At 38.1% G+C, this 15,216-nt stretch overlaps 1 protein-coding gene across 1 annotated transcript in view; it reads right to left on the bottom strand.

Moving 5' to 3' along the window:
* Window positions 1-15,216, bottom strand: part of DPP10 (dipeptidyl peptidase like 10) — a 236,978-nt gene that overhangs the window by 46,684 nt on the left and 175,078 nt on the right. Inside the window, exons 6-7 of the mRNA XM_050977060.1 lie at window positions 10,891-10,943; window positions 10,709-10,790 (exon numbers count right to left, since the gene is read on the bottom strand). Coding sequence (XP_050833017.1) covers window positions 10,709-10,790; window positions 10,891-10,943 — 135 coding nt within the window. The remainder of the gene's footprint in view (window positions 1-10,708; window positions 10,791-10,890; window positions 10,944-15,216) is intronic.

The following is a 15,216-nucleotide window of genomic DNA, read 5'->3' as shown; positions in this document are numbered from 1 at the left end:
ACTTAAACTGAGATTGTCAGACCATTATTATACCCACTGTTACAGAAGATGAGCACCCCTTCCTGCCCTTTTTCCTTGCCAAAATCTTATTTACTTGAAGCAGACTCCTGCTGAAAAACAAGGTGTAGTTAAGATTATGTGGTTTGTGTGCCAATGCGACAACAGTGTAATCGCTATTTTTTCTTTTTTTTTTTTTTGCCTTTCACAGAAAAGATAACTGCTCATTTGGGGAAGAAAATACCATCCAGAAGGACTGGGCACAGTGTTAGACAGGAACAGTTGTTTGCTATACCAAGCTAGAAGTTCCATGATGGCAATCCAAACCTGGCCTTTATCAAAGCTCCTCTGTGGCCAAGAATAACACATGGTGGAGAAAGCCAGAGAATCCTTCAGGGCTCTATTTGGGAGCAGGAAGGAGGTGGCTTTTTCTGTGCTCTGTGCTGACCTGGGGGTGTGATGTCATTTGGTCAATTTTTACCTACAGCTGGAGACTCCTAACTCTGCTGGCACTCAAAGTGCCCAGGGTCAGGACAACAGCTACACGCCCAGCCTTCCTGTGACAAGGCTCTGGAGTGTTTCCAAATCAGGAGTTGATTTACTGCTCCACACAGGTGAACTGAACACACATTGTGTACAAAATCACATGGACAAACCACATTTCTAGGAGGGACTTGGCACTTTGTTGGAAAAGGAGCAATTTCAAGGGTTGGTGTCTGCTATTCTTCCCCACAGGAATCAGCTGTGGAAGAAGCTCTGTGGTAATGAAGAGGACACTCATTGAGAGGCAAGTGAAATGCAGGGTGGCAAACTACCACCCCAAACACTCATCGCGCATTTCACTGCTGGGACTGATTATCCTGCTAATGAATTTCTTACAGCAGCCATCTCTAAAACCAAAGAGAATTATTATATTTCAGATAATATAAACCACAGAAAAGTGGCTTATAAAGCTTTCATAGGTGTGAATTTTAGAAGGTTAGAATATTCTTTAGTGACTTAGTGAGTTACAATTACACAGCCCTCTTCCAAAAGCCTTTTATTTTTTTCTCACCTCTTACAAATTTTCTATACAGATCAAGTATGTTACAGGATGACAATTTCAAGGGAAGTTTTATGGGATTGTATTGCAAAGCAGCTTTATTTCCTATTCCTTTCACCTACAATATATCTGTAGTCTATTTAGATTGTGAGCTCTCACAGACAGGATTGCAGGCTACAGTGTCTGATCTAGTTTGCAATACAGCTGCTTTGCAAGTCTCCAGGAGTGCATAATGGCTCTGATCTCTTCTCTGCAGATATTTTTTTTTCTCTTTTGCAGGTCAGTCTGTACTGGTACAAAATTTTGAGAGCCTTTCAGCTCTGACTTGCTTCAGCTCTTGCCCTACAGAGCACTAAATTATGCAGGTACTGGGCACCACAGGCACCATGAGCTACCTGAGCAATGCCTGGCAGTGAATAAAAATCTGCCCTTATATGATCCATGTTCCAAAAATCATCACCATTGCAAATGAGGTGAAAACAAAGTAATAGATAATAACAAAATTATTATAATTGTAATCAATAAGAACTATATTCACTCTTAAAGGTACCAGTTTTCTAAAGGTTGCGATTGACCTGCACAACAATTATTTCAGAGGAAGCTTTCAAACCTTTAGATAATGTTGCAATTAAGGGAGAGGGGAAGTAGCTGTTGATCAGTAGAAGACATGGAGACCTCAAAGCACAGACGCCCCAATGTCATACACTATATTTTTCTGATGTCAGTTACAATACGTTACTTTTATTTTTGCAGCAATCAAGCTGCCAGACACAGCAGAAAGAACAGAACACTGAAGCACCACTTTTCTTCTGTCTAGATTAATGCCACTGCATCACAGTAATGTGTTAGCACAATGGTTTCTGAACAACCACAAACAATCTACAAGGCTATTATATTTAATTGCTATTTAGATAGTTTATAAATCTACTGTAAACAATAGCAAGGATGCACTCATAATGCAGCTGTAAGATTAGTTACTAATGTCATGACATAAACCAGGCCATGAACTCAGACTATCAGCAACTCCATGGTAACTCTGATGTTTATGTCCTTGATTTCCAATAAATGCGGGGAAGCGTTGCCCTCTTTTGTTTCAACACACATTAATTATGTTGCCTTTCCAATGATATTGGATCATGATGCTCACTAAATTCACACCCTGTCTCATCCCATGACAGCTTACCCAGGAGAGCAAACATAGTGTAATGTGCTGTATAAATAAAATCATATATAATATCTGAACTACAACCTAGCAGAAAGCTGCTTCATAAATCTGCTGCACAGATCACAGCAAGACTGCATTGCCCCCAAGTTGGTGGTCTGGATCTGCTGCTTCCTCCCATGGAGCTCCCTGAAGAGCTCTGCTGGCTGCAGTACAGTGCAAAATGTCACTGAGGACTGGGCTGCTCAGCCCTTTGATCTTTGTCTGAGTGATGTGAAGAACAGACTTATCCAAAAACAGTGCATGCTCAGAAATTCATACTCCTCCTTCCTCACACTTACTGATTGCTTCTGACTAATGAGCCAGCATGGAGCTTATAACAAAATCATAATCTGTCCTTACCATAAAATCTTTTAAAATGATCTCTGGTTATTTCAGGCTCATCTTACACTGATATCAAGCATTCAATTATGCCCAGACTGATCAATCTAGAACAAGCTAAACTGAAAAATTTTCAACCTCGTTACTCCAGAAGGAAAAAAACCAATGTTGGGAGACAGAAAAATATCTAAGGAAATTGTAAGGACTTGGTATCAGAGGAGAAATCTTCTGTTTTCTTTGAAAAAGTGTAAGAAAGTAGCATTACAACTGCAAGAACAAAAGTAAAAAGATACAGAATTGAAAATTCTGAGCTGTAAATTCCTACTTACATTTTCTAGTATTTTTTAGGTTGGTGGGGAATCCCTGAGAACTTTGTGTGAAATACAATAGACCAAGCTGCCTCTGAGCATTTCCTACATGAGAAACTCCAGAAGAGTTGAACACAAAGGTTTCTGCTTTCAGCTGCTATTGCTGACCCAGCCCATCCTGCTGTATGGGACACGTGCTCTCATCTCCCCACTGCACACTGGTTTCAAGTTGCCTGTTGTCTTTATGATGGGCCAAAATTTTAGTGGATGGCATCCACCTGTACAGACTCCACATACCACAACCAATGCAAGAAACAGTTTGTCTGAAAATATCTCATTAGGAATGAGACAAGGAGGAATTAGGAAATTTTGACTAGCACATCTTAGAACAGCACATCTGTTTGGGACAGTTTAGCTTCTGGGAAACAACACTCGAAAATAACTTTTTGCTTTCCTTCCACACAAATCTTTTCTGTTTCTGTAAACGTGCTGTCACCTGCCATAAGCAGTGAAGGAAATCAATGCATTGTTGTCTCTTAGATATCAACACCTGACTTTTTTATCCTCATTCTCCAGGCCTCGGAGCTGCCAGTGGAGATACATTCCCCACAACTACACATCCAAGAGCAGATCTTTGCATTTCACTGTCTGGTCCAGGCTGAGTCAACATGAAAGCCTAAGTCACTTTAACCCAGTGCAGGCAAAGTTTTATCAGCTCTGATCTTTCAGCACAAACACAGTGGGGAAGTCATAACCCCAGTTTAGGGAAACAAAAAACATGCAAGGACATTTATGGGCTGGTAATGATGGAATTTAATGTCTCTTTTTCAAGAGGGACTTGGCTAAAATTGAGAGAAATAGCCAGGAGAACTGAACATAACCAAAGTTGTTAACCCTTGCAGAGGAGAACAGTCACTATCACTTCCACTGACAGAAACCTGTCTATATTTCTAATGGATGTTATGTGCTGAATGAGAAAATAGATTTTAACATGGAGCAAACAGAACCTATAAATGGAAGTGGTGGAGGAACCCTCCCACAGAGCAAGAGTTCAGTGGAGTTTGTGTCAAGTTGGTTTTGCCACTACAACCTGTTCCTAGCAGAACTCTGTAGCCATGGGTACCATCACAGAAACTCCAAGTCTTCTGCCAAAGTCTTTACAAAAGGTAAATAAAAGTCATGTGTACAATTAATTAGAACAACCTCTGCCATGGAACCTGAACCAGAAAAGGCGTTAAAAATCTTCAAAGTCTTCTGCTTTGATATTTTGATGCCTTCCTCTTTGGAATCTCCCTTTTCCAAGGTCTTAAGGAACACAGAATATAGCTGCTTTCTTAGGGTTTTTTTACTTTTTTTTTCTATTTGCCAGCTAAAACTGTTGTTTACATTACATTACCTAAAGATGGATATGACAAATTTTCCATCCCACCCTGTGGTGCATCTTTTTTTTAAACACTAAATATGAAGTGACTACATGATTATATGGGTCCAGGGACACAGGTAAGCAAGCTGTGGTTTTGGGCAGGATTTCGGAGTTATATAAAAATACAGTCCATAATAAAACCCAATCTTTTCCAATTTCAGTTCAGCTAAGGATTCCATCAAATTTCAACCTCTGCTTCACAGTTTTTATGCGTGGCTATTTCCAAAGAATTTTAGACTTCTGAAATGTAAGTTTCATGTTTCTGCATTACAGAAAGCCACATATTTTTCACACAAGAAGCACAGCATCCCTATTTTATGAGCCATTGGACTTGCAGTTAATATTAGCTAACAGATGGAAGTGTGAATATTCAGATATGCTTTGTTACACACAGACATGTTGAACAACATGAGAAGAGGTGCATATTGCGGTTTTCATTGCTCCCTGCAGGCTGCTGCATGGAAAAGTCCTTAGGATTGCTCCTATCACACATGTGTGTCTATACACACATACACACCCACACAAGTCACCATGTGAAAAAAATAATTTGAGTTTTAGCACAGTGATATATCAAATTTCCAATATATTTGCTTCTGGATAAAAAAACACATTACTTGTGTGCAGGGCTTCCATACTGACTCAAATATTAGCTGCATGCTAGATCAGTGATAACAGAATAAGAACCAGCAAGAGGAAACATCTTTTATCTCCTCTCTTGATTTATTCACTATAAAGCTGCTGGGCCTTTTACTGTTCCACATGAAAAACAGTGGTAGAGGAATAATGCTCCTATAAAACATACGATTTTCTCATTATTTCTTCACCTCTTTCAGATACAGCCCAGTGGCTATTCCCACAAAGGGCCAGCAATATCCAACCCTTAATACTCATAATTTTAAACCACCTTTGATACTAGAACACATTTGTTGTACTTCACAAAGCAAATTTATGAAGAAACTTCTTCGCTTAACTTAGCCTTGCCCCATTTATAATGTTCCATTTATAATGTTGTAGTGGTCCCTAGAGCTCACAATAATTTTATTGAATATATCCAGCCTTTGTAAGTAAAACTGTATTTTTTCCTGTTTTGCCAAGCTGCCTGTGTTTTCTAGTGGCATTCTCCATTTCCCTTTTCTGAGATGGGACGCTTTCAGATTGAGTATCACTTTTGGAACTAAAGAATATACATTAAATGTTCCTCCAATCCATATTTAAGGGGAGTAAGCACCCAAAAATTCATAATGGAAATTCATAGTTCAGTAGAATACCTTCAGAGCAACTCATACTATTTTTTTTTCTTTGAAGAACAGTTTGAATCAAATAATTTAATTTTTTTTAAAGGCAAAAACCATTTAGATTTTACAATGGTAGTTTGACAAATCCAAGAGAAAAATCCAATGTGTTGCAGCAGCTTAAGAGGAAGAAAATTTAACTAAGTCCACAGTTCTTCTGTGGACTCAGATGGGTGGGCAATGCTCAACCACAGTTCCCTTCCTTCAGAGAAACATCCTCAGCAGGACAACACACCTCCAAATGTGCTTTGAACTACAGAAGTTTGGTAATTGAACCCCTCATGCATTTTAAGTGAGGTATTATATCTGAGGTTAATGTCACATTGAAGTGTTCTTGTTTATTTCTAGTTTTCAGAATAAATTCAAGCAGACATTTTGCTCTCAGTTTCACTGCCATTTGCCTCATTAGCATAGTCATTTAAAGGAAAGATGAAATAAAGCCTTGAAATTTCCATATGTAATTTTAAGTTACTCATCTAAAATACAGTAAGTCAAAAGAGAGAAAACTTTGCAGATAAAAAAAAAAGCAGAAGAAATATATTTATTTAGGACTTCCTTCATTAGCATTAATTAAGCTTTTACTTCATTTGCTTATGCAAGTGTTCTTGCCAGGAGGGGGTGCCAAGTACCCACAGCACTAATTATGCAAAAAAGAAAACACATGGCAAATATTTTACAGAAAGATATATTACCATGTTTTATAGCAGTTGAACATTACCTTGACAGACCCAACAGTAATGGAGCTTTCAGCAAGTAATGGCTGTTAAAGCATGTGTTGAGCAAGGTAACTGCCCAAGAACAATCCTGCTAATTCCTCATTTGCAAAAATTAGTCCAGTGCTTATCTGAGTACACAGAAAATAATACAAAATCGAAGAACTTTGCTGCTGCTCTATTTGTCTCATCTAAAACAGTCTTAAAAAGCCAAAAAAACTAGCTTACTGCTATAAATAACACAAAACATATACCTATTATAAATACAAAGGCAAAGTGACTTGCATGGATGTATGTTCATAGAATAAAGTGAAATAAGGTATTTTATACAACATAAACAACATGTACTACCACCAAGGGAGAAAAAAAAATCCCTACATATAACTTTTAAGGAAAAGCTATGTCAAACTGAACAGCTTCTAACCATGCTTCACTGGGAACCAGTTGAAGTAACCCACCCAATAATTGGTCAGAAGAACCATTTGTATGGCATGGAGCACTGCAGAAGAACACAAGAGTGTTAATAGACACTTAAATACAGCACTGCAAACACTGCAGACATCTCCAGCCTGAACTTTGATATCCAGGCTCCTACTGCAATACAACCCCACAGACAGACCCAGAGCTGTCTCCCCTGTGTCAGATACAAGCCAGGTCCAGCACAAACACATGAAAACCTTTGCTACAAACTACTGGAGAAGATAAGGCTAAAGAAGGGAAAACTCTGGATAAACACCTGGGTATTTTAACAACAGAGGCCCTTAAAAAACCCCAAATTCTTCTTAGTAAAGCCTTCCCACCAGGTATGGGATAGCTCTTTCTCACCCAAAAGCAATGAGGGTGAGATCAATCAATCAACTGGAAGCAGAAAAATGTTGATGAAACAAATTAGATCTCTAGTTGGGTTTGTCTTTCCTGGAATTACTTGATGATGCAGTGATGGATTCTATGGAGGTGAGATAAAGAGATAATCAACTAATGACTTGCACAACTTTAATCAAACATGAGTAATGTTTGGCAAATAGATGAACAGCTCCCTAACATACTATGACACAGAAATGGTATTTTAGATCTGGCACAGTCCTAACACAGTTAAAAGGCAGCATTTTAAAGAGTGACCTTGAAAAAAGTTCCCATTTTAAGAACTATGTGACCTTAAGATACATTAATTCATTAGATAAAAGTTTCTTCTCCCCATGGCAAACATTTTCAATTTCAACACCAAAATGTCATGAGTCAAGCAGCAGATGTTTCTCTGAGCTTTCCTCTTAATCACTACAAAACCTTCTACTCTAGGTAAATAACAAGGAACTGAAGTAACTTGCAACCACTGTGGTAGCTGGCAAACAGTGGCATTGTGGCTCAGTCACCTGGCATCTGACAGCAAACTCTGTTCTTCACTAGCCTCATGGGGCATGCTCTGGGGCACCTTAGACAGCCCCAGAAATTATCCCAAACAGCAAACTTAGACTGATGCATGCTTTCCACAAGGATGTAAAACGCTGCATATACTTGATTTCACTGCAGCCATAGTCCATCTGTGCAATAAGCAGTTTGTTGCTTCATACATATTTGCCTTCCTGTTTTTCTTTTTCCCTTCAAATCTTTACATTATCTCTTTGAACATCTTGCCAGTTCCTCCTCATTGGAATATTTAAGATAACCATGTAGGCTGCACTGTTACTTAGATCTGCAGAACTGTGGACTGGAAACATCTTATTTTACACTACAGCCTATTGAAAATAGTTGATCCAAGTCCATGTGTTATCCCATTATAATGTGGATTTAATCCAGGACTTTCCAAATAGTTCTAGTGTAAAGTTGGGATCTCTGGCTCAGTCAAACATACCTGTGCCACGTGTTTCACATTTTGTGCTAATTTTGCTGACCAGTCCTGGCTATAGTATTGCTGTTCATTTCTGCACCACAGATGAAGGGAGATATTCCCCTTCACTTTAAAGAGCTCCATACACTCTTATCTCTGTGATGGCACACAGCACATGCCATGGGTCCTTCTACATCAAATTTTTGTAAATAAAATTTCTTCTCCAACTGTTTTCCACTTGTTCTTCAGTAGTAAAGAATGGCTCTTGGAGATTATTCCCAGGTAAATACACTATAATTATTTTATTTAGAGTAAGTATTTCATTGCTTGTTTTACTAATGAATTATCACTATTTCCACAGAAAAGACAAGTAAGTTTTGTTCAGGAAGGTAAACCACTCACAGTATGTTTGGCAGCATGGGTCTATGAGACTGTAGCTTTGTTTGCACCCAGATACCTTCTATTGATAGCTACTGATGGATTTTCATCATTGGATCTCTCCCTTTAGGCCTTCCCCTGTGCCCCGTTTCACTGCTGTTTGCCTCCTGTACTATTTTACTAAAACCCACTAATCCAGTGTTTGTTCCAATGACAAATTTTGTAACAGAACCATTGCTGCAATATCTCAGCCACACATCTTTCCTCTGCCTAACCTGTTCTGCTGGACTGAACTCTCTGTCCTGCTTCTGCTCGAGGCAGATGTTCCTTTGGACTGCAGCAACAACCATTACTCACAACAGTCTTTATTCATTCATGCTCCTTCTACATTTTTGGCTTGCTGCTGAAGTGGGAGGGCAATGCAGCGAGGCACTTCTGTCACTTTGGAAACCTCCTTTTGCCACATGAACAGCTTCAAGAGGACATCCTTCTAATTGACATTCCTAAAGTCACCTTCAGTGGACTGTTCTGCAGGTGTACATCTCTATGGCAACACTCGGTGCCATTCAGAGTGCACAGAAGATTTTGTGTTCAAAGTTATTATTTCCTAATTCTGCAGACCATATGGCACCATAAAACCCAGAGTAGAGCAGATATTTTTAAAGCATGACATTAACTTTACTAGGGACATTAACAAAGATGAGTAATGTTATCCTCACTCAAGTATGAATTATGCCAATGTTTTCAAATTTGAATGATTAAGGTTGTGCCTAAAATGATCATCTATTTTTTTTGCAGTTCTGAGATGTAACAGTAGTCCACCTGTGCCTGGATCTGAAAGGATCCATACATATTATCAGAATAACAGTTTAAGCATAAACACATAAAGATAGCATTATTCTGATTTCTTTTTCTGAGGTTTATGATTGGTGAATCTGACCCTGTTCTTATGAGACATCTCAAAAAAAGAAAAATATATTTTCTCAGTAATCACTGCATTTTATTTTAGCTCTACTTTAGATTAATGATTCTCTGATCAGGACAGACAAACGTGTATATCCTCTGTCCAGTACAGAGGAATATTACAAACAGAAATTTAATTAAAGTATTTCCTAAATCTGTTCAATTTTGCAAATGCTTCACCTTTCTACTACAACCTATGTGGTCTGCCACATTCCATAATGCTGCCTGGTAAATAACCTATGTATTTATTACCACTAATCCTGTTGCCATGGTCTCATTATTAACAAATTAATGTGTTTAATTATTAAAACATACCAAGCATGTTCCAATTACTTTTTCTCACCTGCCTTCACTTCCTTAATGCAAAACATTCCAACCAGAAACATTTTTTACTTTCCAATCATCTTGATGAATGATATAAAGCAACAGGGTATAGTCTCTAGATATTCAGCTTACAGCCTCTCTGCATGAGCAAGCTGGATGTGCAAGGAGTCCCTGGGATCATGCCTGGGGGCATTAATGAGCTTATTAGAACACTGTAACAAGGATTATCTGAATTTCTTATGCAGAACTGAAGATTTAATCAGTCTCTTGCCTTCAACTACCAACACAGGTCAGCTTAAAATCATTGCTGTTCTAAATACACAATTTTTTTTTTTCTTCTTATATTGACATAGGTTATGATGCCCACGGATGATTAATGTTCGTTAAAAACGGTAAAACTTCTGGAAAAAGAATTACGCATGAAACGTGGCATCTCATTTAATTATTATGAATTCAATGCAGCACAGCTGACCTTGGCAGTAATTTTCATACTGAAATGAAAACATCACTTTTCATGAGTCCATCACATCACATTTGGATGCTAAGCTTTTGCTTTTGCCCACAGTCTTCATTGATATTGCACTTAAAAGAAAACTGTTTTTCACCTTTAACTGCTGTGCTCCTTCCCACACAGCAGCAGCCATAAACTGGTTATCCTGAAAATCACCTGAGTGCATATTTAGATGAAGGTGTGATTCTTTCAACAAGTGTACCACTTCCTTATTGGGGGAAAACATATTTTTAATAAAAAAATAAACAAGCAATAGAGCTCTCCTAAAAGCTGTTATAGGAACATACTAGCATAGTGAGAAACACACGACACAACTTATTTTAAGGCTTTCAGTTTTGTTTTTACCTCAGTCTGTCTGGAGTCCATACATTTTTAACGACTGTGCTTACCAGTTGCTGTCCGTGAACACCCCAGGCTGCATACTGTAAAACTGAGTCCTCTACTTCTGGAGGGTTTAGCTCCCAAACTTCCCTTGAAAAAAGGGAAACATTTTTACTTGAACACACCGGCATCACCTCATGCATAGAGCCACTGTCAGTGGCATGGTATGGAAAAAAACAATGTGACCTACCTTGTGTGTATGTTATAAATCACATATGAAGCTGTATAAGAATAATGAAATACCTGTCAAAAGCAAAAAAGAAAAAGGTAAGTATTACAAGACAATATACAGGATTAAATACAGACTACCATAAGAGCAATCAGAGTCTTCAATCCCTGTAAACACTGACATCTTTATTGCTGAAAGAAGGTTTTACTGAATTAATTATAATCAATAGACCTGAACCAGGTTTTGAAAGCTGTAGTAAGGACACACATAATCACCTGTTAATTTAACCAGCCACTGTAACAGTACAACTGCACATAAAATATCCAAATTAGAAAAATGCATTCCTGTTTTAAAAAAACCAAAACAATAAAAACAACCTCCCACCCATTAAAAAAAAAAAAACAAACCAAAAAACCCAAAACAAAAACCCTACTGAGAATATACATTAGGGAAGATGTTTTTATTTTTTTCTTCATCAAGCTGTGTCAAAATGATTGCACAGGCATCACAGCTATTCTACTTGAAATGCAGACCAATACAGGCTCATATGGTATTTTTCTGACCACCTGCTATGAACAGCCTGAAGGACCTCCCAGGTATGGGTCACAGAACAGAAAAACTCCGTACTTAGTGGAGCTCTGTTTGCTGTGGCTTTCATTAAATTAGTTTTGGTCTGATTTTGGATGACTTTCTTTGCTTTTCAGGAAAAGTTTGTTGAAGGTTTTTTGTCATTTTGGGTAAAAGAAAGAACTATTTTTCAGTAAAACTTTCTCATACAACAGCAAGTTACCAGTGACTTCTGAATTCCAAACCTGTAGGATTATCTGAACAGAACAGAAGAGCACTTACAGTGTGCAATATGATAGATCACCACAACAAAGGGCTCCAATAAAGCAAACAATTACACATTCTCTCTAGCCAAACAGTAGTCTATACACACATAGTCATTAACAGATATTTTGCTCTCCTCCAGGACTGAGTGATTGGTTTTCACCTAGCTCATTTTTTGCCTCTCTGTTTTGGATCGTGACAGTATCATAATTCCATAGTATTCGTTTTAATATGATTTGAAATTGCTTCGTGGTCTTGGAAAATGAAATATATTTGCCACTAATTATTACTGAACTAAGCAAAAATCAATTTTTAATGTAAACTTCTGTCAGAAAAACATGTTAGATTACATCCACTAGACTTACTGCAGCTTCATGTCTACCCTTACAGCATCTCTGCTTAGCACATGGAGGATTTTTTTCTGGACAGGCTAATCCCAGTTGGATGGGGACAGCCACAGATGTAAAGCCAAAACCTTGACATGGCTACATGTGTTGGGAGCTCTTCAGGGTAAATTTTCTGCTCTGGGATCCCTTCAGTGTCTCCTTCAAAGAGAAGAAGCAAAGGGGGATCCTCCATGGACAGAGCCACTGGAATTTGTCACTATGGCACACAAGAGGGTTTCAGAGGTTGCTATTTGTCTAGATGGCCAACAGAGCCATCTGAAACATCCTCCCACTGACTCCCTTCTCAGTATTAGCTCCCTGCCAACACATGCCAAGAATTTAGCATGCCCTAAATCTTTGCTGGCTGATGCAGCAAGAATCCCACAAAGATTTCTAAGATTAGTAACCCTACTTTGTGCAACAGCTGAATATCCCTTCTATAAAATTTCCCTTTGAGACAAAAATAATTTCCATTTTCCAAGTCTATTGTGTTGAACGTCAGAACTGTTGTTTCAGTAACAATCATATAAATATTGTTAAGTATGCCCCAAACATTTTTATATTTTATATTATAGCTTTAGAGAAACTGTTTTGTCATGCAAGGTTCCAGCCTCTTCTGAGAAGTAGAGACAAATGGTTAAATCATGGTGGTTTCTGCACAGGGATTGCCCAGAGATTACCCAGAGGGGCACTTGCCAGCAGCCAGTTACAAAGAAGAGAAATGGGTCACTTGCCCTTGGGGGAAAAGGGAAAATTGTATCAAAGATAATTTGTGAAGGGTTGATAAATATTTTGAATAGGAATATTTTAAAAGTAAATTATTACACAATATATTTCAACAAGAAATGCTAAACTAATAAGTCATTCTGGCAGCTTAAACAGAAAATATACTGTAACAACAACAACATCACTTCATATATCATGTGGAAACTCTGCTCCTGCCTTGTGTAACATTTCTGTCCAAACATTTACGCAGAAACATTAATATCCGTTGAAAAAAGTGGAAAGAGCTCCACTTCTCGTGGAGACCAACACATTGAGGTCACTTTCAGGAAGGATGCTGACATTTTTTCTTAATTTACTCATGTTAGTTTTAGTTCTTAACAGCAACACCATGTATAAATTAAAACTACCAAGCTTCCTAATTCATCCTGCTTGCAAGAGCCACACAGAGAAACACAATCACTGTCAACATGAAATCAACAAAAAAGGATGAAGAAAATATTTCTTTTCCTAGTCTAGTTCTTATAGAAAGTGCTTAGGAAGCTCTTGTAGTTTTGTACAAAGACTCAACCTGTTTGGCTTCTTCTTGCACAGAGCTGTGTCATGGCTGGGACACTGCCCTTCCCTAACTTGTGGCACCACAAGGAGAAGTAGCATCAACTCTCTAAATACCAGGATCAAACCTCCCACACAGACACCAGTTGTGTCCTCTGCAGAAGAGGCTTGGGGAATTTGGGGAATCCTTAATTGTAGGATGTGCACTAAGCAGAAAAACCCACCCACCTGGTAATTTATTCTAATACCCAGACTAAAGCTCAGCACTGACCCCTCTCCCAGTGTATTTACAGTGAAGGCTGGCTACTCTGTGCAAGTCAAACCCAAAGTGCAACCATTCATATTCCAAAATGTTTTCAGACATTTCTTGTACTCCACACTTTCTAACTGAGGTCCTATCAAAAGACTGAATGAAGATTAATATTTAAACATGGACATTGAATTGCCCCAACTGACCAAAATAAGAGATGTGAAACTGAGGAAAAGGGTTTGGTTGTAGTGAAAAATACTCATCTTCTATATACAGAGAGAATCAGTTAATGACTATGGACATACAAAACATCTGTAAGAATAAAGCAATGTAGGAGAGAAAAGGCTTTTAAAATATTACATACATTACAGCAATTTCTGAAGTGTCATATCAGCTGAGGAAAAAAAAAACCAGGAAAATGGCCTGGTCTAATTTATTAAAATAATTATAGATGTTAAGGTTGGGTACTGTAAGGAGCCTTCACTTCAGATATGGCATGTATGTTTGCTAGGCTTCAGGCCTTTCTGGCAAGTAAATAACTTGCATGCTTCTATTATGATAAGCTGGAAGGTTTTCCCTGCAATGCTTAGAACTGGGAAAATGGCTTTTTAGATCAGACAGACAGTATACCTCTCCCTCAGTACAATTTATTTAATTTTTCTTTTGCCACAGAATGCAGTCAGTAACAACCATTGCATATTAAATATTTCTTCTGAATTCATTCTTTTATCAGTTTATAAAGTGATGACAAGCTTTCATCTGCTGCTGCTCAACACTGAAAAAGTTAGCTGCATTTGTGTATGAAAAAATGAAATTACAGAACTCCATTACAAAAGACCTAAAAGAAAAAGGTGCCAAAAGTATTTCAAGACAAATTGCTCCAGTCAAAATGTATTGAAATAACAATCTATTACTCAGCTAACAGCCAACAATAAAAAACACACTTATCAATCATGATCTGAACTTTTAGATGACACATTTAGATGAAGGTGTGATTCTTTCCACAATTGAGTTCTGGAGTTTCATGTGTCCTTTATTCTCTACCTTTCAAGGAATTATTTTTTCTTTCTGTGGTTCTAAAAGTGAAATAATTCCATAGAACTCAGTACATAGCCCAACAAGATGCAAGAAAACTGCCTTACACACTCTGCCAAACACACTCCACTAATTCTGCAAAACGTTCCAGAAAAGATCCAGTTCACTGTCCCTGGGTAATTTGGAAAACATTTCTCAACAGAATAGTGTTTTTGCTAAAAAGCTGCCAAGAAAACCTCAGTAGCAGTATTTTTATGGTGTGATGAGAGCTCTCAGCTCCAGGGAAATGGAAGAGAGATAATGACATTAGAACCTTGCAGTGCTATAATCCCAAAATGCTTGGGCATGCCAAACACCTTGATGCATCCTTTATCCATTTCCTGTATTATAAACCAATTCCATTCTTTCATGTGTTATTTATTTAGAGCAGTAATGATGCCTTCTTGCTGGAACAGCTTTTTGCAAGGCAGTGGAGTGTCTGTCCTGTATTTTTGTTTTTACCCAAACAGACACCTGCAATCTGAATTCCTCACTGCAGCTCTCAGTGCTGCTACACTCTGTAAACTC

This window comes from Serinus canaria, chromosome 7 (assembly GCF_022539315.1).
Source record: "Serinus canaria isolate serCan28SL12 chromosome 7, serCan2020, whole genome shotgun sequence".
Lineage (NCBI taxonomy): Eukaryota > Metazoa > Chordata > Aves > Passeriformes > Fringillidae > Serinus > Serinus canaria.
Note: the sequence above shows the minus strand (reverse complement) of the source record. Positions and strands in the feature narration are given on the sequence as shown.